At 45.5% G+C, this 27,299-nt stretch overlaps 2 protein-coding genes across 10 annotated transcripts in view; both read right to left on the minus strand.

Moving 5' to 3' along the window:
• PRRC2C (proline rich coiled-coil 2C) overlaps positions 1–19,640 on the minus strand; it is a 71,067-nt gene extending 51,427 nt beyond the window's left edge. For 7 of the 8 annotated variants that reach the window (XM_032697119.1, XM_032697121.1, XM_032697125.1 and 4 more), the window contains exons 1-3: positions 19,556–19,640; positions 2,893–3,060; positions 1,498–1,675 (exon numbers count right to left, since the gene is read on the minus strand). In XM_032697119.1, the coding sequence (XP_032553010.1) occupies positions 1,498–1,675; positions 2,893–3,007 (293 nt within the window). In that variant the 5' untranslated portion in view covers positions 3,008–3,060; positions 19,556–19,640. Of the gene's footprint in view, positions 1–1,497; positions 1,676–2,892; positions 3,061–17,204; positions 17,224–19,555 lie in introns of those variants that run through there. The other variant, XM_032697118.1, reaches the window with a different exon arrangement.
• An 818-nt stretch (positions 19,641–20,458) lies between these two features.
• On the minus strand, positions 20,459–27,281 carry LOC116791288 (dimethylaniline monooxygenase [N-oxide-forming] 4-like). 2 transcript variants are annotated; one of them, XM_032697127.1, is made up of 10 exons: positions 26,820–27,281; positions 25,493–25,663; positions 25,002–25,190; positions 24,486–24,648; positions 23,942–24,087; positions 23,393–23,592; positions 22,867–23,219; positions 22,563–22,632; positions 20,866–21,280; positions 20,459–20,743 (listed from the first exon to the last, which is right to left on the minus strand). In XM_032697127.1, exons 2-9 carry the CDS (start codon positions 25,622–25,624, stop codon positions 20,893–20,895), a joined length of 1,641 nt encoding a protein of 546 aa, XP_032553018.1. In that variant the 5' UTR covers positions 25,625–25,663; positions 26,820–27,281; the 3' UTR covers positions 20,459–20,743; positions 20,866–20,892. The 2 variants fall into 2 exon arrangements, with proteins under 2 accessions (XP_032553018.1, XP_032553017.1); XM_032697126.1 differs by having other exon boundaries at positions 20,459–21,280.
• Positions 27,282–27,299: the final 18 nt, after the last annotated feature.

Consider the following 27,299-nt stretch of genomic DNA (forward strand, 5'->3'; position numbering starts at 1 on the left):
GATGGGGAAGAAAAGCTTTAAACCTCATCTTTTGCTTTCACGAGTGCTAAAAACATACAGTCAGTGCCTCTAGCTTCAACTGTTTTTCAGAACAATCTGTATGATAAAGAATTAACATTTAAACCTTGCTTCTACGTATGTAGTGAGAATCACATCCTATTTTAAGCTTACGTGGCAAAATATCTGCTTTGTAATACTTTCCAAGTAGAAACTGAAAAGTTGTAGCTTCTATTTTCTTCAGCTGTACAAATGTGAAACAAATTTAGCAGACGAAACTGCATTGAGCATGGGAAAGTTATATTATACACAGCATAAAGTGCATCAACATTGCCATCACTTCTGTTTTGGTTTCACAACATATTGGAGGAGTTTGAAACAATAGTACAGTTTAAGACAGAAAATTTTTTAAGTCTGCAGAATTTATGGCATTCTAGCAAAAAATCCTGAAGTGCAAATATCAAGAACCATTAGAAAAATAAAGCAGAGATTCAAATAAATGTATATAAATCAAGAGTTTCTGCGTTTTCTGTGCCATAGCTCAGCACAATCACAATTAAACAGATTTTTGCATACTTTCATGAATTTGAATATTATTATTATTTAGCCGCTGTGCATCTCAGGGTTCCTCCTAGAGTTTCAAGAGAATTTTATTAAAGGTGGTTACACTGATCTTACAAAAATATTTCCTTTAAGCAGACATCAAAACTTACACAGAGGTAGCCACCATGTGGCTAAAGGAAATACTCTTCCCTCATGTGGAATTTTTAGGTAGACCACTTCCATTTTAAGTGTGAGGGGTTTTTTTGTATGTGTGGTTTTTGTGGGTGTTTTTTTTTTAGCTATGCCCCTAACAGCAAAATTCCTCCTCACAAAAATTAGTAGTGGTGCTATTTCCTCTCTGGCAGCTACTCTGAGGACTTTATCAAGCTCTGGGCCCCTCAGTTCAGGAGGGATGTCGAGGTGCTGGAGCAGGTCCAGAGGAGAGCAACAAGGCTGGTGAAGGGACTTGAGCATAAGTCCTGTGAGGAGAGGCTGAGGGAGCTGGGCTTGTTCAGCCTGGAGAAGAGGAGGCTCAGGGGAGACCTCATCACTCTCTACAACTCCCTGAAAGGAGGTTGTAGCCAGGTGGGTCTCTTCTCCCAGGTAACCAGCAGTAGGACAAGAGGGCATGGTCTCAAGCTCTACCAGGGGAGGTTTAGGTTGGATATTACGAAGAAATTCTTTACAGAGGAGGTAATCAGGCACTGGAATGGGCTGCCCAGGGAAGTGGTGGATTCTCCATCCCTGAAGGTTTTTAAGATGAGACAGGATGTGGCACTCAGGTAACCACAGGGGATCAAGGGTTGGACTTGACGGTCTCAGAGGTCTTTTCCAACCCGGCTGATTCTATGATTCTAAGTCTAGCCAATTCCTCCCCAGGCCCTGCCCATCCCTAGTTTTGGGGAAACTGGAGAGAACTGGCACAGCAAATCAAGGCGGAGCTCATTGCTCTCTTACTTTTCCTCTTCGTGCTGTTCTTGTTTCGAAGCCCATCCTGTGCCGTCTTTAGGCACAATGTTCACATTGGGGTCATTGCCTTTGTTCTCTGCTTTGAGACTGGGCAGGTTGGCTGGGGGAGGCATCCTCCTGGAAATAGCAACTTTTCCAAGGCTCTGTAATCCATGGCGTGCGGCAACTGCAGGGCAAAGCAGAAAGGACAAGTCAGTGGGGCTGTTTGGCAGACAGGGCTTACGCAAAGCCACACAGAAACGTCCTGCGAGGAAGTCAGAAAAGTTTCAGAGTACAAGAAACAGAAATTCAAAATGCTTCATAACTGAATGTTTTAAAAAGGCAATTGGAAATACTTGGTTTGGGAGAACTTGAGTACTTTTTGAACAGCCGTTATTCCAGATTGAAAAGGATATATGGACCCACCTTTACACACAACGGTGACAGAAAGCTAGAGAAGCCACTTAAAATATGATGCTGATGTCTTAATATCCTTCAATATTTCGTCAAGCATAATTCTCTTGCTCCTTTTGGAACTTAGTGTACACTGATGAGTCCAGGAATACCCACATGGGTCCAGCCCAGTTCTTTTTTGCTGCCAATTTCAGTTGGCAGATGTTGCCCTCACAAAAACATTCCTACAAAGTGCATTAACTCCAGACTACGAGCATAAAAAAAAGCAGTACAAAGCTAATGCACCACAAAGGACACTTAACCTACCAAGTAATCAACTCAGGTGAACAAGTACAAGTTACTGCCCTGGGCAAGCTGCGTCATCACAAACTACTCAGTTTCAACCTTTAAAAACAATATTGTGGCAAACTTTAACAAAGTTTGAATTTACTTTCCCTCTTTTACCCTCAACTTAGGCTACACTATGTCAAATCAAATTCAAAACCTTCAGAATCTCATTCTCCTCTGGTTCTCAATCCCATCAGTCACAAAAAAGCAGGTTCACGGTCACCTTATTGGAGGTGTCACTGCAAGTTTCACCCAGTGTTTGTCCACAAAACAGACAAAGCACCCGACCTGAAAACAAGCATTGCCTTCTCCTTAATCAAACACTTCTAGTACCTCAAACCTCACTGCAGTGAAAAGCACAGCTGGGGAATGGCATCTCATCTGCTGATAACAAATGGAGCCACGGCTATAAACCAGTTTTTATTTACCTACATTCTACTTCCTACTAGACTGCAAATGCTGTCTCTGAACTGACACTCTTGTTTACAGCTAACCAAAAACTATAACGAATGCTGCTTTCCACAACCCTTCCACTTCACTGCTGGACCAAGCAGGTAAGAAACAATCTTGCTGTGGTTAAGTGCTCATATACTTTGCACCCTTAATTAGCACTGCAGTGATGATGAAACCAAGAGAATGCACCACTGCAGACAGTTCACTCACCTGTGGTTTTCTGAGTTTCCAGTGACTTTCCCTTGTAAGTATTAAACAGACTGAGTGTTGCATACTTTGTTTTTCCATCCTTTGCTTTTGTACTCTGGCCTGACTTTTCCGACATTTCGCTGGAAACTCATCTAGTCTGGTACCTCCTGTTCACTCCTCAAAATTTGCCTGTAAAGAAAACCAACAGAAAAGTAAAACAGTTTGAATATAAGCCAGCATTTAAGTCAGAGCTCACAGGGCAGAAGTGGACAGCATATTTAACACCACTAATGCTGTTTCACTTCAGCATACTGGAGATGCCAAAGAATGCATTAACTCCAGAAACCTCTATCCTTATGTAACACTAGGAATTCTGAACTATTTCCATCTCTACAATTTGAACATCACAAAATCCCGAGCATCAGCATTTAATTAACATCAAACACTGCAGAAGTGATAAATACCATCTATGATTTCACTACAAAACAAATAATTAAACCCCAATCCTAATCCCCACAAACATGCAAAGTTTCCACCAGCAGCTATTTCTCCACTGGGGAAGCTCAATGACTTCACCCACTCCCGAAGCCAAGTGCTGAGACACCATTAACTGCAGTACAGTATTTCTGGAATTTGCTTTTTTTCCAATTAAAATCATCACAAACACAGCAGCCAGAGAAACTAAATACACAGAGTAAGACTTTTTTGTTTATCAAAACTAGGAACACGGTAGATCAGACAGGGAGGGTGAGAATCCCTTAAATCAAGAGTTACACTGTTGTTCCTGCAGCAGTAAATTAGAGGGCTGTTAGAGCAGGTCATCTCTTTCCTCCTTCCTTCCTCTGGAATAGAAGGCCTTGAGAGAAAGAACCCAGTAATTAACACTGATACTTCAGTACAAGTTCTCAGAAGGAACATGCCAGAGTTGCTGTTCATCACCAGGCAGGAACACAAGGAGCATTCACTTAACCAGAACATTACTATACAGTTGATTTAACACTCCAAAAATCCTGCTAGCCTCTTTACAACAGCAATTTTTTATATATTTCCATCTGAATTCCAGAATAGCTATCTATGTATGCTCAAATACCCCTGTGTTTTGTTCTAAAGCAGGCAGCAAGAAGCAAGACATCCTGCTCAGATCTCAAATCCTCTGGTGATCAACAAGCTCCAATGTCAAACTCAGAGCTGCAGAAAATCTTCAAAAGGAACTTGATTCACATTCAAGGTGCTCATGAATTAAGGAGAGTCTGCAAGGACAAGCAGCCTAAAGAACAAAGCCCTTACTTAGTCATGACAGACATTAAATAATGTCAAAAGACCATGGAAATATTAAGCAATGTCAAAAGACGGTGGAAATTTTTTATATAGGAATGATAACATTCCCATCCTCCTCTGCCTTCTACTTCAATTTACAAGCCATGATTGAAAAGACGAAAAAATTAAGATGGCAAATAACCTTGGGGTGGTTCAGCTTCAGCATAACTTGGGCCAGATGCTTTTCTATTACAACCCACGCAGGCTGTTGCCAAGGGGACAGTCTTCAGCTTCCTATGGGGCCACATACATGGCTAAGAAATATATTCTCCCCTCACGAAAAGCCAGTAACTCCCAGATTTTTTTTCCAGATTAGTCAGCATTTGGCTATTTCAACAGCAAGTGTTACACCAACAGTCATTCTTCATGTCATCCAAACCCATGAAACACAGGATGGAAGCAGGGTGAACCCAGCCCACCAAGCAGATCACAGACCTCAGTTTGGCTGTTAGGCCATCCCTCATCTATCCAAAAAAACACTTTGACACTGCAAGGTTCCACTGGAAGCCACAGCTCACTACTCAAACTATAGGTGCAGGGAAGGGAAAACCCACCCAGCCTGACACATGAATTCTGACAAGCTTATCTTTGGAGTTATCAGTCCAGCATATTTCAAGCAACCATTCACTCTGCAGGCTGCCTCAACACTTATTTGCAATTCAACAACATGTCAAGCTTTGCCCATCAGGATTATTCACGGCCACAGAACTGCTTTCAGCCAGTCTGGAGACCTGAATCCAGGAAGACTAGTTTATCAAGCTGGAGTCTAGATCAGACATTAGGCTACTCTTCCATGAGGAAAATCAGTTTATCATAAAGTCTTCAGTAAAATGTCTGTGAATGAAGCTGGCAGATTCATCCCTTCAATTCTCCTGTTACTCTCTGCTCCCAGACTTGTATTTGTGATAAAGAGTCCACCACAATCATCCTGGAGCATCACAGAAGGCACTGCGCAGATAATTACCAGGAACACAGGGCAGCAAACAAGCTTCCAGGTGAGCATGTATGGAGTCCTACATTATAATCACTATGCTCACATATCCTTTCAAGTGCAAACAACTCATATACAGTTTTCATTTGCAGCAAAAGACTCATCCTAGTCAAGGATTTTGTACACATGAAGTAGCTTCACAACTGTGAATAATCTGGAAGCTGGCAAACAAAGCAAACCAAGAAACCAAACTAAAAAAAAAAAAAAGGAAATAAAAAAAACAAATCAGGTCATTTCTTACCCCTCAAATTTACAAAGCCCTAACAGATGCAGACAGAGCAGAAAGAAGTCTGAGAATGGTTTAAGATAATGTTTTGTCATATTTTCCAAAGCCTGCACCTCTGGTAGAGATGAAACATGGAAAATCTTAATCATAACTCTTCTTTACAGAGCAAGACACACTTCATAGGTGGACAGACCTTAACTGTAACAACTGTTCTTTCTACATTTGAGAGCTTAAAGAACAGGAGACAGTAACCGCGTTCCCCAATAACACCTTTTTATGTTAAATTTACAAAAATTAGTCTGCTCATTACAGCTGAGCTCTATGCCTTTGATATTACTGAAATTCATACTGTTTGACAAGTTTTTCCAAACTTATACTACAGAGAAAAATAAACTGAATATTTCATAATGATTAAAACATTTATAATGATTATGCATTCCTCAGCAATGTGACTTGCAGAAATAAATCAAGCATCACACAGTGTTCTTTTCAATTAGGCAGGTCAATATATTCATATTTAACTAAATTTAGACCTGATACTGGTTGCCAAAGAAGATAATCTCGCAAAATTAGACTTTAGACCAGGTACCCAAGCCAGGGATGACAAACCCTCCCTCTAAAGAGCCCATGTGTCCCTCTACAAACACTCCTGCCAAGTCACACATTAAACAAGCACCCAGTGCCATCCAACAACAGTTACGAAGAGATAATTGCATGGTTTTGAGCCACATGAAACTATCCAGCTCCAAGAGCTCTGCCTTTTCATCCAAACTTTAGTTGTACATGCTACATTCCCATGCCAGAGCACTGGAATCACTCCTGTAGAACAACCTACAAGGTGTTTTAACACAGGACATGTTTAACTTGTGCACAGAATACATTGGCAAGTCCCAGGTTCACCAAGTGACTCTTAATTTGCCCTAACAGTGACACATTCTATCAGTGAGGCAGCTGTTAGTCTGGACTCTCTTAGTGCACGGCAGCACTTTAAGGACTGGACTAAGTTTGGACTCACTGTGCTGTGAGTAAGAACAGGAGGCAGCTGCACACACCTCTGAACAGCAGCGACACAGCAAAGATGTCAGAGCTACTTAGCAAAGTTAAATAACCCCCCCGGCAGGGAACAGAAGGACAGGGAACAGCACAAGCAATAATGGCAGTTGGCAGAGCTCGCTGCACTATTAAGAAATCCAAGCAAGTCAGCTGTTCACTCTGAATGACTACAGTTACTATTATGCATAATTACAGAAGGCACAATGCCCCCAAAATTCTAGAGCAAAGATTACCTTTCAGCTGCTCTGCCACGTTATCAAATGAGTTAAGTGACCTTCGCTGTGGCCTTAAGATTTTAAGGTTAAAATTGTTACTGTAATTTCTGTACCAGACTATTTTTCAGACTCCAACTGGCTGGCTTATTTAGATCTCACATTGAACTTGGAAGCTTGTGTACAGAAAATAGCACACTAAGTAGCTGCCACAAATTCTAGATATCCTGGTCTCAGCTAAGGGATATTTACTTGTAGCCTCTTAGATACTGAGAGCTGGTACAGAGGAAACTGAATGTGGTATAATTCACATTGTGCAATCATATTTTTAAAATGCCATAAAAACCCATCAAACAAACCCCCCACACATTTAACAGACCTTTTCCACTGGCTCTCCTGATTGCTTCAGAATTCCTCAAAATGACTTGTTTTTGAGGTCACTTTTGAGGACTGGAGCGATGAGAAGTTTAAAATATCTAACAATTTCACTCAGCAATTCTTGTCTGCTTTCAGTCCTTCTCTGCCACCACACCCATTTCAGTACTTTCAGTTGTACATTAAATCAGTTTTACACACATGCAGAGTAGAACAGCGTTCTGTGTAAGCTACAGTATATTTTTCTTGGTGTAGTAGTACAGACAGACATGAAAAGGGGAAGAAAGCTGTGAAAAGACTCAGGTAGAAAGTCTACTTTATCCATGGGGTTTTTTTTGGCAGGGACAGATCAACTCTCACTATTGCCATGGGAAAGAACTATATTCTTTTTGTTATAGTCTTCCAATTTATACATTTCTGCCTATGTTTGAGACACAGCATCCACCATTCTTCCTCAACTTTGGGAAAAAGATTACTACATTCTGCATTTTTCAGATACCCCATCGTAGCTGGTGGAAGCACAGACAACCAGATGACAAACTCTCTCAACCCATATTTTATACACTGCATTTTTAAACCTCTAGCCAAAAGAAGTCTGTATTTTTAACACAAGTGTAACATGTGAAGACACCTCTTCAGCAATATTACAGTGGCTTTTAATGCAGTCCCATCACCTTGAACCCCTCATCCCACACCTGCTGAGCCTACAAGGACACAATCAGTTAGGACAGGCAACCTGTACATGAGCTTCCCAGAATTTTAGTCTTAAAAACACTAAGCAAATACTGGAATAATTCCCACAATCCCTATGCAACCACAGGAGGACATCTAGTACTTGTCACCTCCACTCCAATGGTTGTATTTGGGCTAAATTTGGAGAAGGATGAACACCACTCAAGACTCAAACCTGCTAAAGATTTCCTAGAACCTTCAACTCTCAGAGCCTCAAATGCCCATCTGTGAAGTGGGAAACATCACCAAAAACACTACATGAAAGTTTATTCATAACTGGGACACATTAGCACCTCTCTCAAAGCAGAAACCAAGAAACAAATCCAGACAGATTCTATTTTAAGAACAGTAAAAGTGGTTAAGGGGCAAAAACCATCATATACAAATCTGTTATTTGCATCCAGCCATAACTTCACTTTTCTAAGAATAGTTTTGTTTCTGGGACACTGAAGAATGTGGTTCTGGTAAATTCTGAAACTAAATACAACAACTAAAAACAAACAAACAAAAACAAAACAAAAACAAAACCCCCAAAACTTTTGCACCACATATTGGTGCAAAACTGGTGTTAGAGACAGATGCTCCCAAATCAGTGTTAGTAATATCAAAAAAACTTCATTGCACGCAAAAATGTGGCATTAAAAATTTCAGCCAGAAAGGAAAGATTTCATTTCAACTGTAAGTCTGGCATATTTAGATTCTAGTACTGAAGAAGTTGCCTCCTAACTGCAAAACCCAAGGATAATCTGCAGCTAGATATTAAATTTTGAAAACCAACTGTGGATGTTCAGAAAATTTAAATTAAATCAATTACAAAAACATAATGCCACGCTAAAACACAGAAAAACAGAAAACTGGATTCAACATACTTGGAACCCAAGAAAGCCTTCTTCATGCTTTTTGTAACCCATTATCAAGGAAGCCTATTATTTTAAATGAACACTCAAAAATACTGTGTAATTATTGAATACACTTTTTTTTGTACATGGTTTTGCACAGAGAAGGCTGCACATAAATAACAAATGGAATCCCAATTAAACACACTGACTTCACTTTTCTGATGTGGATGTTTATAAACCATACACAACAACAATCTTTTATTGATGATTTTATAACTTTCAATCGCCCAAAGTGTCACTCTGGGACCAAGATTTTCAGGTCAATTTTTTATTTAGGAACATAACAACAAAACAAATAAACAAAAAATTTGGCCATTTATCCCATTATTAAGAGTTCTTTAGAACTTCAGCACTGGTCAGCTTAATACAACACGAACACAGGCTTCAATAACCTCCAGTAACACTTCAGCAGCAAAAGTCTCTGTCAAATCAAAGTACTTAATAAAGTCTCCAACGTCAGGATTTCCCTCCCCCTCAAGACTAATCTGCACCAAGGTTCATTGACAAGGAGATTTGCTGCTAAGCAGGCTGAAAATTGCAGTAAAACTTTGAGGACTCCTGAGCTTTTATTTCATGTACCTCAGACATGGCTCTATGACCTACAAGACTAGAAGCTCTCAGTAGATCTCACTACAGTTCATTCTTGAAGGAGAGCTACACTAAGTTTTAATTTCCTTAGAAAGCCTTGCTAATACACTTTTCCACCTCTAGATTTTGGGCTGACTGGTTTTCAGCAGAGCTTGGAATAGGGTACACAATGCACAGATTACATTGGTTCCATACAATCTGTGGAGATAGGTGGCCGAGCAGGAAAAGAAAATCCTTTAAATCACCATCTCTCCTGCACCCATCACCTCAGCAGGAAAACTCCAGCACAGGGTGCTCCCTGAGGCACTAGACAACCTAGAGAGGAATACTGTTAATGGCCACCAAATGGAAAAATCAAAATTAATTTCTGCTCCTTAGAACCAAGAAACTCCATCACAAGACAAAGGCTTTGCTAGTTTGATTATTCTTCAAATTACTCCCCTTTAAAGCCTAAGAAAGTCTTTCCAAAACACTACCAAAACTAAGTATGTCAGGTGGAAAATGGATCATGATACAAGAGAGCCATTTTAGGGAATTATCCCACGGATGCATCTTATTAAAATGGAGTTTGTGGATGCCAGAAATGAGCATCCACAAATAGGACTGCGTCACTTCTAACAGACATCCAGCAACAGCTTAAATAGAACTACTAAGCTAAGCAAGGAAAAACAACCCAAATTAGCCACCCACAAAAAAGTCTACACAGAAACTAACTTCACCACAAAGCATATGTTAATCTGAATGAGCCATCTATGGAGCAAGGAAATCTGCTGCTGCCTTAGACCAGGAGGCAGCTTGTTGAACCAATTTTTTGGGAGAAAGACCAGTCACCTAAAATCTGGCATTTCCAGCAGGACAACCAGTAACAAACCATGACAGCTCAAGGAATTTCTGAGAGGAGTGTTTTAAGTCTAACACAGCACTAATAGTAGCTACACTTTTTAAACAAACTTTTAGGACACATATTGTAGAAAAAAATGAGCTTCTATGAGTTCTACTTGTTTCTTTCCACTGCTAAAACCCCACAGACCCGAGGACAGCAAACTTCTAATTTGCTCCTATCCACAGATTTTAATACATATTTAACTATATGTGTGTGAATATTTCATTAACGTGCACAGAAATCACATTCCTGTGGAACAGCCCTGCCAAAAGCAGCTTCATCTAATCATGATCAGCGTGACTTTTTAGATGTGCCCGTACAGCAAGGGATTAAAAAGCCACAGACAGGATAAACTCACACTGGTAATAAAACTGCCAAAAAAATGGACTAAATATTTTCATGTGTTACACAGCTGCTTCCTTTCAGCTAAGATCATTTCTGATATCTGTACTGTCTATGAAATAATCTCCTTCTGAAGTGACCTCAGGTAAATGAGAGATTATGGATCTCCCCCTCACTGGCAGAATGATGCCAGTGCAGCTATTCGAGAACTCAGGGGGGAAAAAGGACAGTTTTCATTTCATCTAGTTTGAGTAAAATTGGTTTTCATTTTTATATTCAGAGTATCAAATAAAACTGTCCAATTTTTTGACAAATACTATCTAAATATTACCTACAGCAATACAATTACCCAGGCATTCAATGCTTTCAATGTTTATGTATGTCATTTTCTTCCATGTTTTACACCAGTGGCCCAATTTTGGTCTCCAGCTTTCTACTCGATAAGGGAAGCTGTTCATCAACACAACTCTTGGATTTACTTTTGTCTTTTACAAGGAAAGAAGGAGACAATGCAGAGGGGCACTCAAGCATAAATACAGCCACTCTTATGAAGCAAATCCTGAAATTAGTAACTAGCTCCCCAAAAACTGTATTCACTTCTCAACTACTGCACATGCAGAGGATATAATACCTCTGTCTGCTTTAGCTTTATAATTACACTTTCAGTATTTTCCTTTGTATTTTAATGATAACTTTACAATTAAAATAGAAATAGATTTTTAAAAGTATCAATTATCAAAGTCGAGTATCAAACAAGTTCAAATTAAGAAACTCCCTTCAATGTATTTTGTGTCTGGTAATTCTTCGAATTGCCAGAGGTTATAATGAAAAATAGTATAAATATCATCAGACAGTTTTAACATAAACTCCTCTACTATTGCCTACAAGTTCCTGGTCTGGAATATCACGAGACATCACCTCCATGTTCCACCATTTGTGCAAAGCAAAGCCACACAATAGTTTCCCCCTGAACACCTAAAGTACAGTTAATTAAAATTAAGAACTATCCAGCTTGTGATTAAAATAAATACACCAGCTCCCTAGAAGCCATTCTTGGAATGGTTTGGAATATTTACATAACAATTCTGAATTGAATATCCAACATCTGCCGTGCCCAGATTTCAGAAAATTGATCATTTTTTCAAACTGCTTTGCAACACAAGGGACAGTTCCTTAGGCTAACATGCTGGATTTGCATACAATCAAATACTAAAGAGAATGGACTCAAAGGCTGAAGCTCTACACCAGCTGCATGCACCACAGGCACCATAAAATGATGAGAACCACAAACCCACCGTGTGCCACCAAACCAAACGCTCACTGGGTTCAGTATTTCCCCCTCTTGGAAGGGTCCAGAATGATCTCGGTACAAACAGAGCAACCTCAACACTGATCCAGCAAATCTTACTCTGTCTTGCTTTTGGAAGGTTGCATTTGTCCCAGATAGCTTCCCACTGCTGATGGCAGTGAAGGTGGAGTCATGCTTGAAGAAACGCTTCTCCACATGTGTCTGCCTGCAAACTCACAGAGCAACAACTGACAGGCTGGTGGAATGAGCTCACAGTGCTCTCCAGAGCAATTCCCACTTCAGGCTGAGGCACAACAAGGCAGCAATGCAAAACAGATCTTATTTCTCACTGATACAGGAATAAAAAGCTTCTAGAAGCTGAAAAGACTGTATGACATGAGAACACCACAGTTACTACACTAAAATTTCACCAGTGGGGCAGAGAGACCAGGCAAACACAGCACAGCCTTCCCTGGTATTCCAAGTGTCCAGTTCATTCATTCATTTGTTCTATGTGAACCAAACTAGTGGAAAGAAACTTAATGCCACAACCACAGCTCAAGTGAGAACAACAAATATGAATAAACACCAATAACTGTACTAGGAGCTTTCCTTCAAGTACCAGCCCATTTTCAAGTTATCAAAGTACAGCTTCTTTGCAAGAAAGAGTTTTTCAAGATCTTCCAGTAGAGACTGGCAGTGTGTGTCACACCTAAGGCAGAACTAGCACACCACAAAGCTCGTGCACTAACCCAACACAGCTACTCTGGCCGTGTGCTGAGAATACTCAAACATAAATCACAATTTAGATGTTTTGCTACAGTAATGAATATGTTTCAAAGAAAAATGTATCCTTTTCTGCAAACATAAGATCCAAAACTTCTTTGCAGGTCACTTTTAAGGCAGGCTATTTTCTTCCTTCTTAGCCTGACAATGTCTTTACAAGTAATTTTTGACTTCTTTGTCACTAAGCGTTTAGCAGATGTTTTGCAAGACAGATTTTTTATTTTCCAGTTTCGTGCAGTTGATTAAGAAACTTTTTAAAACTGTAAATTTTTAATTGAGGCAGGAGTTTTGAAGTTCTGGAAGGAAGCCAGGGCCAAAAAAAAAAAAAAAAAAAAGAAGAACAGTTTCTATAGAATTAAAGAGAGCATCCTAATGATATGCATTCTCATTACTTCTGGGAACAGAACAATGTAAGTGCTTTCATCCAATTAGCTTTTCAACTTGCAGATGCCAAATGAGACTTATTTTCAAGATTTGCAAAACCATTTATTAAAGAAACTTCCATTATTTGGAAGAATGAGAAAACTTCAAAGCTCACGAAACTGAATTGCTGCCTATTTGAGCAAAAGATAAGGGAATAAATTAAGGCAAATTCTTGCAGAAACAAGCCATGTACCTGCTATCTAAGTATAGGATTCAAATAGTAGGTTGGCAGGCAGCACTTTTCTCTGAATATAGAAGACTAATGTGACCTGTCTTACCTATGAGAAGTCTTTTTTTAACTGAAAAAATTACAACTATCCACTAGGCTTCTTAATAATTAATTTAGGTCAGTTTATCGAGACCACAGCAGCTCCCTGTAAAGGCATCTGTTAATGATTAAGATCACAAACAGTCCCTTAAAAAAATTACACACTTAGCATGCTGTGACAAGAACCACTTTGTTTCTTGCTCATCTGGACCACTCCATGCAGAAGCCTGGAAAGGCAAAAGCATTAGCAAACTACTGTCCCTACACACAGCAAGTGAGGTGGGGAGTCTCCTCCTCATGGCATCCTGAGCAGGGGGTGCTGTGTCAGGCTGAGCACAGGGGAGCAGAAGAGAAGTCCACGGCAGCTTCACATCTGATGACACATCTGACTCCAGTGCAGGCTGAGCAGTGCTCGGAATCTGCTCCTCTGCTGCCTGGAATAAGTTACCAGAAACAACAGCTGAGGTGAACAAGAGCTGACTCCTCAAGTCGGTCTCAGTGTTAAGTCGGTGCAAAACACTTCCTTTTAGGAAGCTGATGAAAGAAAATCAATGAGTACATGAAAGCAGACCAGATTCCCGACAGATGAGCAGCAGAAGTTGTAGCCACTTACAGCCAATGCCCATCTCTCCACTGTTCCATTTTCCCCTTTCACTTTAGGTCTCTTACAGTGAAAGCCCCTGCACTTCTCTACAAACTCTCAAACAAAGCCATCTGGACTGGTGGACTATTTTCAACCCTCCCCACCCACCCCATGTTGACATGGACAGTGAAGGAGGGCAGGACAGACTAAAGAGACAAACCTGAAATCACTCCTTGCTGTGAATAACTCGAGGAATCTCTTTCAAGGCTTCCATTTTCTGCTCCTTTACCACAATTTCCAAGTCTCACTGAAATAATTAACATTTCTTGACAGAGGAAGTGACACCTTTTTTCAGCGTTCTTCCCAATGAATTTTGAGCAGTGGATTTCTCTCCACATCATACCTTTCTGAACCTTTAAAGTATCCCTGACCTCAGCTGCAAATAAATAAAACTTTTATACAGAACTTGTTCTTCCAAAGCCCCTATTCATACGTTAGCCCTTAAATAACATAAATAATTACATCTAAGTTTTTTACTTCAGAAATTTGTTTGAAGTTGCTTTGAAATAATGTTCAGGCAAGCTGCTCTGTTCATGAGCTCTTTCAGAATATTTTGGAAGTGCACAAGAACCACTCTAAGGCTACATCAGTAAGAATTCTCATTCCTCTTTAGAACAGATGTGCCAAAATTAATTCCCTCTTCTCTAGCTTTTTTCTCCATTTTTTTTTTCTGTTCATCTTCTCAAGATATTTTTGGTGTTGAAGGGTCCAACCTGATGGAAGTATTCATCAACAGTAGGAATATACAGAATAAACAGTTTTATACAAAGTCCTGTACAGCCTTAATGTGACAAAAAAAGTGTTCCAAATAGTTACTCTAATCGTTTATGTAATAACTTCAGCTATTTGTCACCACTTTGCTCAAATCCTCTGTTGCCTGTAACTCCTGCCATATTCCTAACCAGACTCATGTACATCAAAAATAAACATAGTTTCTCCTCTGTATTTCTCAGCATATTTTTAAGGCTTTTAAGACACTCCCACTGTGCCAGTGAAAACCATGGTTGCCAAATGTACCACTTTTAACATATCACTGACAGCATCAATTAAAAACTGCCAGTCTGGGGCACACAGAGGTGGTGGAATCTGCTCCTTGGTCTGGTCCAGCCTGGAGAGCTCAGAGCTGCTCACAGCCTCTTCTACCTGCTGCCCGTTATCCTCTGGATCTCTGGCTACATGCTCTTCCCTGTGACTCATTAGTTTCTTGGAACAGTTTCCTGTTCATGAAGAATGCTCAGTATGTAAAAGATGCAGCTGCCAACACCACACAGACAACAGTTCTGAACAGCACTGGTTAATTACACTGAGGGTCAACTTCTGCCCTCTGCTTCACACTGGATTCAATCGTGTCTTGTTGGAAAAAGAGGAAAAAAAAGATGAGAAGCTAAATTAGAAAAGCCTTATCAGCACACCCAGCTTTATGTATCTGCCTTTCAGCATTACAGAACCCATTTTCCATGGAAGTTAACTTGCATCTGCCAAATGGCTGCAGATGAAGTTTAACATCTTCACTTGCTCTTGGTTCTCTGTTTATTCTGCTTAGGGAAAAAAAAAAAACCCACGTGTCCCTTGATACTTTGCTTTCAAGATGCAGTAAATAATTCAGGCTCAACACATTATTACAATACTTACCAAGAAACTTCTCCTTATCCAAAGCTGTGTGTGCACTACAAAGCTCAGAGCTTCATCTGTGGCATGAAGAACATCTCCTAACTCCGGTGACTCCAGCCAGTTAACCACACAGATATGCCACAGGTCAAAGGCAAATTTTTCTTACCAGATACATCTTTCCTACAGACTATTCACACCCACTGCAAAGAGAAAATCTTATTGTTCTCCATCATTAGAGGACTTCTGTTGTGCACCTGTACCTAGTATCTTGTGTGGGAAGCACACACTGCCCTAAACACTACTATAAAACAAGTCCTGTAAATACAATGGTTTTATTTTATTTTTTTTTTGCAAAATGAAAGCATCGATGTATTGATATTAAGCCCATGAGGTCCTTCCATGGTTATCTGGTTACTTTGAAACAGAAGAAATATTAAGTCCTAAAGCATAGCAAGTCTTCAACTGGGAGAAAATCACTGGCTTCTCAAACAAAATGAAGATGTTCCTGCACCTCCACCTTAGAAGATTCCAAACAGTTTAAGCATAACTTACACCCTTGCTCCTGTAAACACTCTTTTAAAATTGCGACTGTAGACTTAAATTGCAAGTAAAAATTTACAAACAATAAAACCTAGGAATGGTCACATGCTTACAAAATATTAATTTTAAACCAAGGTGTAGCAGTTGACATGATTTCAGGAGGACAGACTGAAAAGGGTTGCTCTTCTAAGCAGAGCAAGTTTGATTTGCCAGCTTAAGCAAGCACTGCAGCAAAAAACAGGCAGGGCAGTCATTGCTGGAATACAAGTTACAGCCCAACTAACCCAAAATTGAGCAAGGCTGCCATTTCACTTAGGAATGAGCTGTACATTGATTTAAATAGATGTTTAATGACCCCTCTTCTCTCAGTTACCCAGCCCCGGGTGATGCCACAGTTCTTCAGCAGTACTTGTGCATTTGATGCACCTGAATGTAAAGTGCAGTAGTTCCTGTCTCTGATGCTCTAAGCCTCTGAAAACACACCCCACGTCATTTTCAAGTACACATCAGTTAAAATTATCACCACCACACTTCAGATTGAAGACATGTAATGGTGAATCCGCACTATAATTTTACTGTTAATCAAGACAGTGTCAGATAATTTAAAACATGAACAATGTGAATGTTAAACAGCTTCTCCCTTCAGTATGTGTTTGCAATCTGTAACAGACTAGCTCGTTAGCATTTACTTAGAATGTTATGTAATGGCTGAGGTATTTGTAATAAAAACAGTCTATTTCTGTTAGCCTGCTCTTCATACACATAAAAGCTGTCTTCATCTGATTTTTATTAGGACTTCATCTTCCTCTGCTCTTTATGCATTTTTAAAGACTCCTGTGCACTCCATTTTTATTTCACCAGTACTCACACAGCATTATTCTCTCCCACCTCCCCACATAAATTTCAGCCTTTGTTTTTACATCTGCTTTCACCCATAAGCTTCTACCAGGTTTGGGAAACCCGGACCCAAAGAAACAATGAGGGCATGAGGCTGAGCAAAGAAAAAATTTCCTGCAGAAGGTGAACTGGTTCTACCAGTAAAACACCACTGGCAGTCCCGTCATCACAAGCCCAACATCCATCCTCACTAGTGGAAAGGTGGTGCATTTTCAGGGCGGAGTTTTTTCCCCTCAAACCCTCCACTACTGCAAAGTACCTCTGAAAGTGTCCATCTCCTTCTCCAGTGTAAGGAAGAAGAGTGGTTTTCCTTCACTCACATCCCCAGTCCACCACACAAGGGTTTATTCCTCTACAAGAGCACACTGTGCAAGGGTTTAATTCTTCTGCAAGATTTTTATCTCCACATTTTATCCACAGCACCCTTATATGGTATTCAGTCTACACTTTCCACCCTCTCTCCACTTTCACATCGCTCCCGTTACTCAGCCTGGAAAACAGCCTGGAACAAAGGGCTTGCACTTCCAGCCAGGTAGGACACCTGGCTGAAGTCAACTCCATCCACTGTAATTGCTGCTTTGACTCACATTCCTTCCCTTAACTGACACACAACATTCATTCAGACAGACCAAAGAGAGCTCCCTTCTGAATTGCATCATCCTTCCCTTGCTCATTGTGGCCTGTTTCACTTTCCCTAGTGGACTCCAGGATGTGGGGAAACAGGGCCTAAGGAAGACAAGTCCTGTAAATCTGTACCATTGAACAAGGAGCCCATGTTAAAACTGAACACTGATGTAACTATTCTGCTCTACAGAAAACCAGGATTCCCATCATGGGAAGGCTAAATGAGAGTAAAGAAACTATAAATTGCTACTAACTGGCCAAGACACAGAATATTTATATTAGCAAAACTCACAGAAGCAACTGTGTATTCATTTACACATACTTCATAAGCTATTATTTACAGAAGGAAAGAACTTCACATGAGAAACATATACAGACACCAAGGCAGTGTTTTAGGTGACAGACACAGAGGTCACAATCCTGGTCTCCACACACTGGGACTGACCTATGAGGGAACCAAATCCTCACTTCAGTTCAAACAGCCACTTCTCAAGCACACACCTCCACCAAACTGCCTTTCCACTGAACATTCACCAACTTCAAACAACTCCCAAAACTGATTCTTTAGACCCAAGGAGACTGTTGCAGAGTTGCAATGAGACACCACAAAAATTAACGTAGGAGAAAAATTCTCTGGACTACATAATTCAAAGAAAACCGACAGCCATATCCAGCTCCTCACAGTCAGTATTTAAGGGTAACCCTTTTGCTTCTCACCCATGGACAAATGACATCATGTCCTGTTTCCTCCCCCTCCAAAAGCAGTTTCTTGCCTGAGCAGAGCTCTTTTAAGACTAGACACTGGGTAGGCCTGGTGCCTCACTGCAGAAGAGGCAGAGCTATGAGAAATTCCTTCTTTGGAAATAAAGCTAATTTCCACTGATGTACACATCTGACTCCAGTAAGCAGATCAATGAGGAAAAATGGTCCTTCACCCATGACAGAGTTCAAGACCTCTCACAGAAGAGCAAATTTACAAAACACACGTGTCAGACACAAAAAGGGTAGAAAACCCACAATGTTCCATTCAACAAGCAGCACCACGTTCTCACGCACGCTCCCCTTCCCCATAAAGAGGTCGTGAACTGGAAACTATCTGGGCCATTTTTAGCCCCAAAATGTCCAATCCCTGCATCCCTCGCTGATGGCTCCCACCACCCACTGCATTATGGCCACTGCAGACCAGCTGCCTGAATTTCAGCCGTGTCATCTCCTCACGCTCTCACCATCCCTTAAGCTCTACCAGCAAGAACACCTCCGACTCTGACCATCCCATCCCTACAAATCCTGCCCCTGGGAGCACAAACAATACCTCCCCCGAGCGCCGCTCCGCTCAGCCCTACATCAAACACCCCAGGAACCGCCTTTTACTGGGGGCGAGCAGTGAAAGAAGCGTGGATGCGTATTTCCGAGTGGGAAAACCCAAGCGCCGCGCCGTGCATGTGCCTCCAGTGCCCTGCGAGAAAGCGCTGCTCTGCCCCGCGGTCCTGCAGGAAGAATCACGGCCACAGAGCGAGCGCGGACGCACGGAGGGGCCGGCGCCTTCCTCGAGGAACGCCCGGAGGGGGAGAAAGAAAGAGAGGGAAAGAGAGAGATGGGGAGGGAGAGAGACCTGGAGCCGTTAAAAAAAGGGGGGCGCAGGAGGCGGGAGAAGGCAGCAGCGGCCCCACCGCAGCCGCCCATCCCGGGCGCGGCCCGGGCTGTGTCCGGCGGGGCGCGGCCGCCCCGGGCGCCGATGCGGGGCTGCCCAGCGGCCCAGCGACCCCCGGCCCGGCCGCCCGCCCCGCTCCGCCCGCCCGCAGTGCGGTCCCGGGGCGCCCCTCACCCGCGGCCACCCCTCACCCGTGGGCCGCGGGCCCGCCCGGGCGGAAGCCGCCCCCGCCCGGGGCCATGCGGCGCAGGCCGCCCGCCTGCTTCTGCCGGCGCCGTGTCGCGCCACGGCCCCGCGACCCCACAGAAGGGGTGCAGAGGGGCGCTGGCGCTTACCGGGCGCGCAGCGCGGCGCTCGGCTGCCCGCGGGTGCCGGTGTCGGCGGGGCCGCTGCCGCTCCCGGCGCCGCCGCCTCAGCCACTTGCACACAGGGGCCAAGATGGCGGGCGGCCAAGCCGGGCGCCAACGACGTCTGACGTCACCGCGCACGGCGCGCACCGCCCGGCCCCGCCCCCCGCGCTGCCGGGTCACGTGGCCGCGCCGTGCCGCAGTCGGGCGGCAGCGCGGGGACGGGGGCGCCCCCTGGCGGAGCGGGGCCGAAGGCGGGGCCGGGCTCTGCCGACACCGGCGGGACCAGTTTGGGTCCCTGTCCCTGTTCTCATCCTGGTCCTCATCCCGGTCCCCTTTTGGGTCCCCATTCCCGTCTCCATCCCCGTCCCCGGTCCCCATCTCCGTCCCCATCCTTTGTCCCGTCCCCTTTCCGCTCGCCATCCTGGTCCCCGTTTCGGTCTCCGTCCCCGTTCTCATCCCAGTCCCCAGCCCCAGCCCAGGCCTCATCCTGGTCCCCATTGCCATTCCCGTCCTCATTCCCATGCCCAGCCTCATCCCGGTCCTCCTTTGAGTCCCCTTCCCTGTCCCCATCCTGGTCGCCCCTTGCCTTCCCCTTTTGGTTCCCATCCCAGTCCCCATCCCGGTCCCCACCCCTCTCTCCCTTTGGGTCCCCATCCCAGTCCCTATCCCTTTCCCCATCCCCGGCCCCACACGTGGGACCAGCAGCACCCCACAGGAGCTCCATTGCGGTGGGATGGGGGACAGATGGCTCAGCCCATGCTGTCCCCCAGGGAAGTGGCTGCAGCCTGAGGGCAAGCGTGCAGCAAAATCCCCTGATGGAGGCACCCGTGGGTGTGTGGGAAGGCTCTGCCTTCTGCCCAGTAATAAACCGTTAATGAAACCAGCAGAGAAGACCCAAATCTGTGAGGTTCATTTGTGGCTCCCCTCTTGGTGTCCCAAAAGTTACCAGACAAATAAAAAGCTATCTACAGTTCATGTTTCAGAAAATCTCAAGGCGTTGTGGGTCTTGCTGGAATTTTATGGAGGAAGATCTGGGTCAGCAGGGGGAGGAAGGAAACCTGGCCTTGTGCCCACCAGTTCATCCCAAAATGGCTCTTTCAAAAAGCCCTCTGGAGATCCAACCTGGTGCTGGTGTGGAGCGCAGCAGGTTTGGGGTGAACGTTCCATACGGCCCTTGGTGGGTGTGAAACATCAGCAGGAGGTAGATGGACACCAGACATTCCTGGCATCCAGGCTGCCATCAGTGCCAGGCCACCACCTGGCAGCGACACGGCTTCGCACCGTCCCCAGCTCACCTGGGGCTGGGGCTCACCAGGTTTCTCCTACAGCTGGGAAGCTGCCCAGGGCCTACAGCCCAGCTGGGGGTGTTTAGAAAGGAGGAAACGTGCTGTGAGAGCCACAGGCAGGGCCAGGAGGCACATCCAGCACCAGCCAGATGAGCGGCCGGAATCTTCATCCACCACACGAGTCCTCAGGGGCTTCAGTGTGCGCTGCCACTGTGTCAGGATGGCATCTCTGGCCCCGCTCCACGCCCCTCGTCCCACCAGCCGGTACTGGTAGGGCGTGCAGGGCCCAAAGAAGACGGCCAGGGCCAGCCTGGGGTCTGTCAGGAGCAGCCTCAGCACGCTGGGCTTCACACCAGCACAGGCAGCGATTTCATCTGTGTAGCCGATAAAACTCATCTTCAGGTTCTCCCTCTCGGATGGATTCCTTCAGTAGGACATAAAAAATAAAAATCAAATGGAATCATCCCACCTCAGTTCCCAGTTCCACGGAAAGCAAAAGCTTTGGGCTCAGGCAGCATTCAAGCCCCAGTCTCTGGGGTCGAGCTCCCTCAGCCCCAAATAAACCTAAAGGCACTGAAAGAGCCTCCGTGGAGTTAGTCCCAGCAGTTACCTGGGGCAGGGAATAGGCAGAAGCTTGTTTTGTCTCTAGTTGTGGCCTCAAAACCAGTTCTAGCTGAATACTGCCTTTACTTTGTAATCCTATGTCCTTCCTTAAGGTTCACAGGTGTGTATTTGGCTGATTTTGAGAAGCAGAGATGCAGACTTTCACAGATAAGAATGCCAAGGGGACTGGGAAAATCTGGACGATGCACAAAGATTCCCATTCTGGAAGGGACCTCCAGGATTTTTCTGCTTGAGGTCTCACGTCCCTCGCAGGAGGGAGGACACGTGCTGAATCTGCTTCAGCAAATTTGGGACACCCTGAAGGTTGTCTCCCTTGCATCTCAGGCTCCCATATTTCTGTGTAACATCGTCATGGTGCAGTCACTGGGTTCCTGGTCATAATCCCTGTGGCTCTGTTTTGTCCCAGCTTTTCATAAGTGTCCCATGAGCCAGCCCTGCTCTGCTGGCAGACCCAACCCAGCCTGCACCCTGAGATCCCCTCCTTGCTCCCAAAAGCTGCTGCAAGGCAGGCAGCACCTCCATCACCACCCATCCCACATCCTTGAGGGCACGTCTCAACCTCCTGTAAAATCCCAGTGCCAACAAGGCAGGATGTTACAAGAGCCTCGTGTAATATTCATCTTGACCAGTTAAAAACTGACACAAACCGTCCTCCACCCACATTGCCTGGCTTCAATGGGGTTTCTGGGTGGGGCTTGGCCCTGAACCCAGTGCTCTCCACTGCTTGGATTTGGGAGGAAAGAGCCACGAGATGGCACCCTCAGTCTGGAGGAAACCAAACTTCCATCTTGATATGCCAGGAATAAGGACATGGCTTGGAGGCCTGGCAGAGGGGACCCGCGGGTCTTGGGTCTTGTCATAAACTGCTCCAGAGCAGCTTGTGGTGTCTTGGTCCATTACGCATAAAGGAGCTGCAAGAGCATTTCCCCACCTCACTACAGGTTCTGAGGTAATAAATGCATCCAAGAAGAGTTGTGTGTCCTATGCAGGTCGCTCCCACGACTGCCACAGAGCCCCCCTTTCCCTGGGGTTATCCCGGCACACAGCACCCATCACATCCGGAGCACAGGAGCATCACACACCTTTTGACGGGAGGCTTCTTCTTCAAAACATCAGCCATCATCCTGCTGGCAGGAGGGAGCTTGTTCCAGCCTGAGAACAGAGAAACCAGAGACCTTCAGAAGCACTTCAAGCTGAAAGCTCATGCTTGCTGGTTACAGCAGCACGCCTGGAGCAGCAGGGATACAGGGATGCAGTTGGCAGACAGAGGCTACAATGCCACTGATGCTCATGGCCACCACAGAGCTGAAATGTGCCCCAGGCTCTGTGGACAGCAAGTCAGGCTGCCCCAAACCTCCCACCCCAGCAGACCCCCCTGTTTCCTACCTGCAAAGATCCCCGTCACCCAGCGAGCCTGCATTTCTGATCCCACCATAATCGAGCCGGTCAGCTGGACCAAGCCAATGATGGCCAGCGTTGGCTTTTCCAGCTGGGGAGGGAAGATACGTCTATAGAGGGAACGGTTGTCGTCAATGAGGCTGCGAACTGACTCTTCAAGGAAGGGAAATGGAAAGGTGTAGCCCGTGGCAAAGAGCACCACGTCAATGTTTTTTTCTGTTGTCCCATCTTCAAAAATGGCAGAGCTTTCCGTGAACTCTTTCACACCTGGCTTCAACACAACAGTCCCAGAGAGGAGGCAGAACGGCAGCTCTTCATTGATAATCACCTTAAATTTGGAGCTTACGGGGGAAAAGAAGGTGTTAGCACCTGGGCAGGATCTGAGACAGCTTTTGTAGTCAGAGTTCCCCTCCAATGGTTTGCTATTCCACAAATATACCCCAAAATTAAAAATTGAGCATTTCATGGTATAAAGACCTCCTGACCAACCAACAAAACAATCAGAAAGAAATACCTTTTGGTGGAAGCCAACCCATAATTTGTGTGGTTAAACCATGAACTGAACTTCCGAAACCGGATCCTCCTTGTGAAGGCTGATGGGAGAAGCCAGTCAAGAAAGTGGTTGAAGCGGGTGGTGCCGACCATGTCACAGGGGAAGCCATCGTTTGAGACCCGGCTCATCACCCATGTGTGGCTCCTGGCACTGAGGAACACCTGGGAGAGAAGGCAGGTCTCAGCCTCCTGTCCAGGCATCTCGTTGTTGGTTTTGCTCTTAATGGCAAATCTCATCTCAGCACTTGGGAGCTGAGAGGGTTATCCTGAGGGAAGGAGATGGCATCCAGATCAACCAAACAGCTTGTGGCAGCTTCTACAAAGTTCCCACAGCTGCTGAATGGCCACTCCTCAGGTGGCCCAAACTCTTCAGGAATCACAAAGCTTTTTCAGTTGCCTTCAATTGAAAGTGGAATTTATTTAAAAACCCAGGAGCAAAGCTTCCTGGGGTAACTTAAGCCCCTGGCTCTCCTGGTCCCTGGCTGAGCTCTGCGCTGCTGCAGAGTTGTACCTTGGCAGCCACATGGCTCAGCTCCACGGAGACGTCACCGCCAGTGTTGCCAATGCCGACCACAAGGACCCGCTTTCCCCGGAAAGGCTCCACATCTCTGTATTCCTGGCTGTGGAGGTACTGGCCTTTGAAGCGAGTGCCAATGCCTAGGCAGAGAGGGGGGAGCTTCTCCTACTGTCAGATACATTTAACTGTCCCAGACCCTCTGGAGTCCCCAACCTGCTAACCCCCAACTCTGATTGCAGCTGAAAAGCCCATGGAAGTCTTGGCTGCCTGGGTGGTGCCACCCCTCTGCACCTCCTCTGCTCCGCTTTGCTCTGCAAATCCTCATTCAAAAGCCTGGCTGCATCTTTACTAGGCATTTTTGCCATTCCTGTGAATGGCCCTCACCATTCCAACAGGGTGAGGATCCCACTTTTCCCAGTGTAAGGGCTTTGTGGAGCAGACAGGCTCTAAGAGGAAAATGCAGCCGAGGAACCCATGGGTGCTGGGCAAAACCTCAGGGGGCAGCTGCAGCCCACCCCACTGCTGGGACAGGGCTTACCTGGGAAAGACTCCAGTGGTAAGTAAGGCTCCTGGTAATGGCCGGTGCAAACCATGACAGCATCGAAGACGTGGGACTCACGGACACCGTCGGTCTCGGTGACCACCTCCCACTGGCCAGAGCTGGCAAAGTCTGGGCGCCTTCTCACACTGAGAGCTGTTGTCTTGCACCAAAGCCAAACAAAACAGCAGACAGAGACCACGCTGTGTTTTGGAGATATGCCTGTGAAGGGCTGGGGCTGCTGGGGGCAGGCTGGGTCCCTAGGGAGCTGCATGTCACCCAACACCATCAAATCCCACCCTGCACCTTTCCCCTGGTGATGGCATTGAGGGGGGAGATGCAGCCCATGTTTAAGAAACCTTTAAAATCCGAAGCTAAAGGCTGCATTTAGGATACAGAAGGCATGTAGTCCTCGTGGGATGGCACCTGGCACTGTCCTGTCCCACCTGGGTGATACCCTGGTATCTGCAGCTACTGGTGGGTCTTCTGCCCATGGTGTTTGGGGTCCCTGCTCACCTTGAAGCGTATGTGCCTCAGGAGGTCGAAGTGGTGGGCGTACATCCGAAAGTACTCCAGGAGGAGGCCGTGGGGTAGGTAATTGGGAAAATCCTCCGGGAAGGGGAAGTCACTGAAGCAGGACATCTCCTTAGAGGTGTTGGTAATGACAGAGCGGTACACGCTGACTCTCGTACCATCCACGGAGTCCTGTGTGAAGCCAGTGGTGCTGTTTGAAGGTGTGCAGAGAAATACTTTCTCTCCCCAAAGCATTTGAGTGTTTTTCCTCTTGTACTTGATTATAAAGAATTAACCAGGACAAGCATCTAGTGACCATGGTTTCTGCTCCCTCTGTTTCCTTCTCCAACTTGGAGTCGGGGGAGACCTGTGCCTAGGACAGGCACAGTCTCTGAGGGCATGGCCACCCTTTTCTCTTTGCTGCAGGCAGAGCATATCCAAGAAAGGGGACAAACCCAGGGACAATCCTCCCCGTGCGGGTAGAGCTCACTGACCGTGTACCGCCAGACCCCCCCGATGTCCTCGCTCCTCTCGAAGCAGGTGGGCTCCAGCCCCTCATCCAGGCAGCACTTGACAGAGGCCAAGCCACCGACCCCGGCCCCGATGACGGCCACGCGCCGCACCATTGCTGTCCTGCAGCGGGGAATGGGCCCGTGGGCAAGCAGCTGCAAACCAAACAGCACAAGAATTAGCAGAAACACCAATCCCTTCTTCCCGTCCCTAGAAAAACACCCCTGGTCTTCTCTGGCTGCAGGTGCCCTCAAGGAAAACTATTCTTGGAGAAAGCCATGGCCAGCTCTTGGCTCAAGCGCTATGGACAAATGCTGCTCGTTACGCTTTCTGCTGTGCTAAGCCCACACCGAGAGTCCAGCAATTCCCCTCCTTCATGCAGGGAAAAGGGAGACACTTTTAAACCTCACTGTACTGCTGCTTCATTTTTTATTCCATTTCCAACCCCAAACCAGGGCACGCAAAGAAGGGGAAGGGGCTCGCAGCTTCTGCCCGCACAAAGTGATCCTCCTGAAACGTTTGCAAGAAACAATTTCAGCTAAGATGGCTCATTTTCATGCTTTCCTTTCTACTTTCCCATTAAAGAGCAATCTCTTGAGAACAAAAAGGGTTTAAAAAAGAAAAAAAAAAAAGTGATGCCTGACTGAGCAGGAGCGAGGCACAGCCATTCACAAGTTAGACAGCACCGTGAAAGCGCGGCTGGGATCACAGAGCACACAAAAGGTAAGAAACCCGGGAAACGCGGGTAATAAAGGCGAGGAACTCAAGGCCCCCGGGGTGTGTAAACTAGCTGCACCGAGCTTGACTGGAAAGCAAAGAAACTAGGAAAAATGAACCCACGTGAACTTTGATTAGATAACAAACACTCCCACTGCAGAATCTGCAGAAAGAGTAATTCATAACTTTTTTCTATCAGTTTTGTGCCAAAAAGTAAGTTAACATAAACAGGAACTGGAGGAAACTGAAGAAAGACAGGGAAAAATGAAGGAGGTGCAAAAAAAACCCCTCAGGATCCAAAAGCCCAAACTGAGCCACTCCCTGATCTGCACGAACAGGGCAGGACTTGCCAACAGTTGCCTGCCCCCTGTCTCTGGAGCCTCCTTTGGTTTTGGAAAAGGGTAGAGACATGCTAAAATCAGCCTTCCTTTCCAGTGCTGGATACAGACAGTTTTACTCCAGAGAGTCCCTGTAAGACCCCTCTCCCCCCGCCAGCAGGGAGGCAAAGCCGGTGGCAAATGCCAAAACCCCGGAGAGCTGTCTGCCCCCTTTGGAAGCCTGCAACACCCATCTGGAGAGAAGTGAGGAGCAAACCTTGCAGGACAGTGCCGTGCCTTCGCTGCTCAGGCTTCGGCCGAACTTTGCTTCAAGTTTCTCCTGCCGCAGATTTGAAGGGAAGGCTGAAGTCCAGGCAGGTCGCCACGGCTCTTGCACCACTGACCTTTACGCCCGCATTGCCCCACCCCGTGTGCTTAAACGCACTGGAAGAAAGCTCTCAACATCCCCGCGGCGGTGCTGGGTGAAAATCCAGACTATAATCCCAAAGGGAACGTGCTTGTAAGGGCTCCCACGCCTCAGCTGGCCACTGGCCCAGCCCAGGCAGCAGCCTGGGGTTGTCCTGATTCATCCCTTCCTGCAGTGCCTGTGCCTGGCAGGCGTTCACTTGGCACGCCCAGGAAATCAGCAAAACACACTCTCTTTGCCAGCTGACGGCATGGATGGGGGACATGGAGCACAGTGCAGAATAATTTTGGGGGGTCAGTGAAAGCCCTCACAGCCTCAACCTTATGAGTT

This window comes from Chiroxiphia lanceolata, chromosome 9 (assembly GCF_009829145.1).
Source record: "Chiroxiphia lanceolata isolate bChiLan1 chromosome 9, bChiLan1.pri, whole genome shotgun sequence".
NCBI classification, from domain to species: Eukaryota; Metazoa; Chordata; class Aves; order Passeriformes; family Pipridae; genus Chiroxiphia; species Chiroxiphia lanceolata.

What these genes read in the sequence shown, in the direction of transcription:
- LOC116791288 (XM_032697127.1), bottom strand. Translation starts at nt 25,624, where the DNA reads ATGGTGCGGCGCGTGGCCGTCATCGGGGCCGGGGTCGGTGGCTTGGCC. An exon ending in TGAGGCACATACGCTTCAAG is followed by an intron (nt 24,649 to 25,001) that starts GTGAGCAGGGAC and finishes CTTTGGTGCAAG; the next exon opens with ACAACAGCTCTCAGTGTGAG. An exon ending in GGGTTGGCTTCCACCAAAAG is followed by an intron (nt 23,220 to 23,392) that starts GTATTTCTTTCT and finishes TTCCCCCGTAAG; the next exon opens with CTCCAAATTTAAGGTGATTA.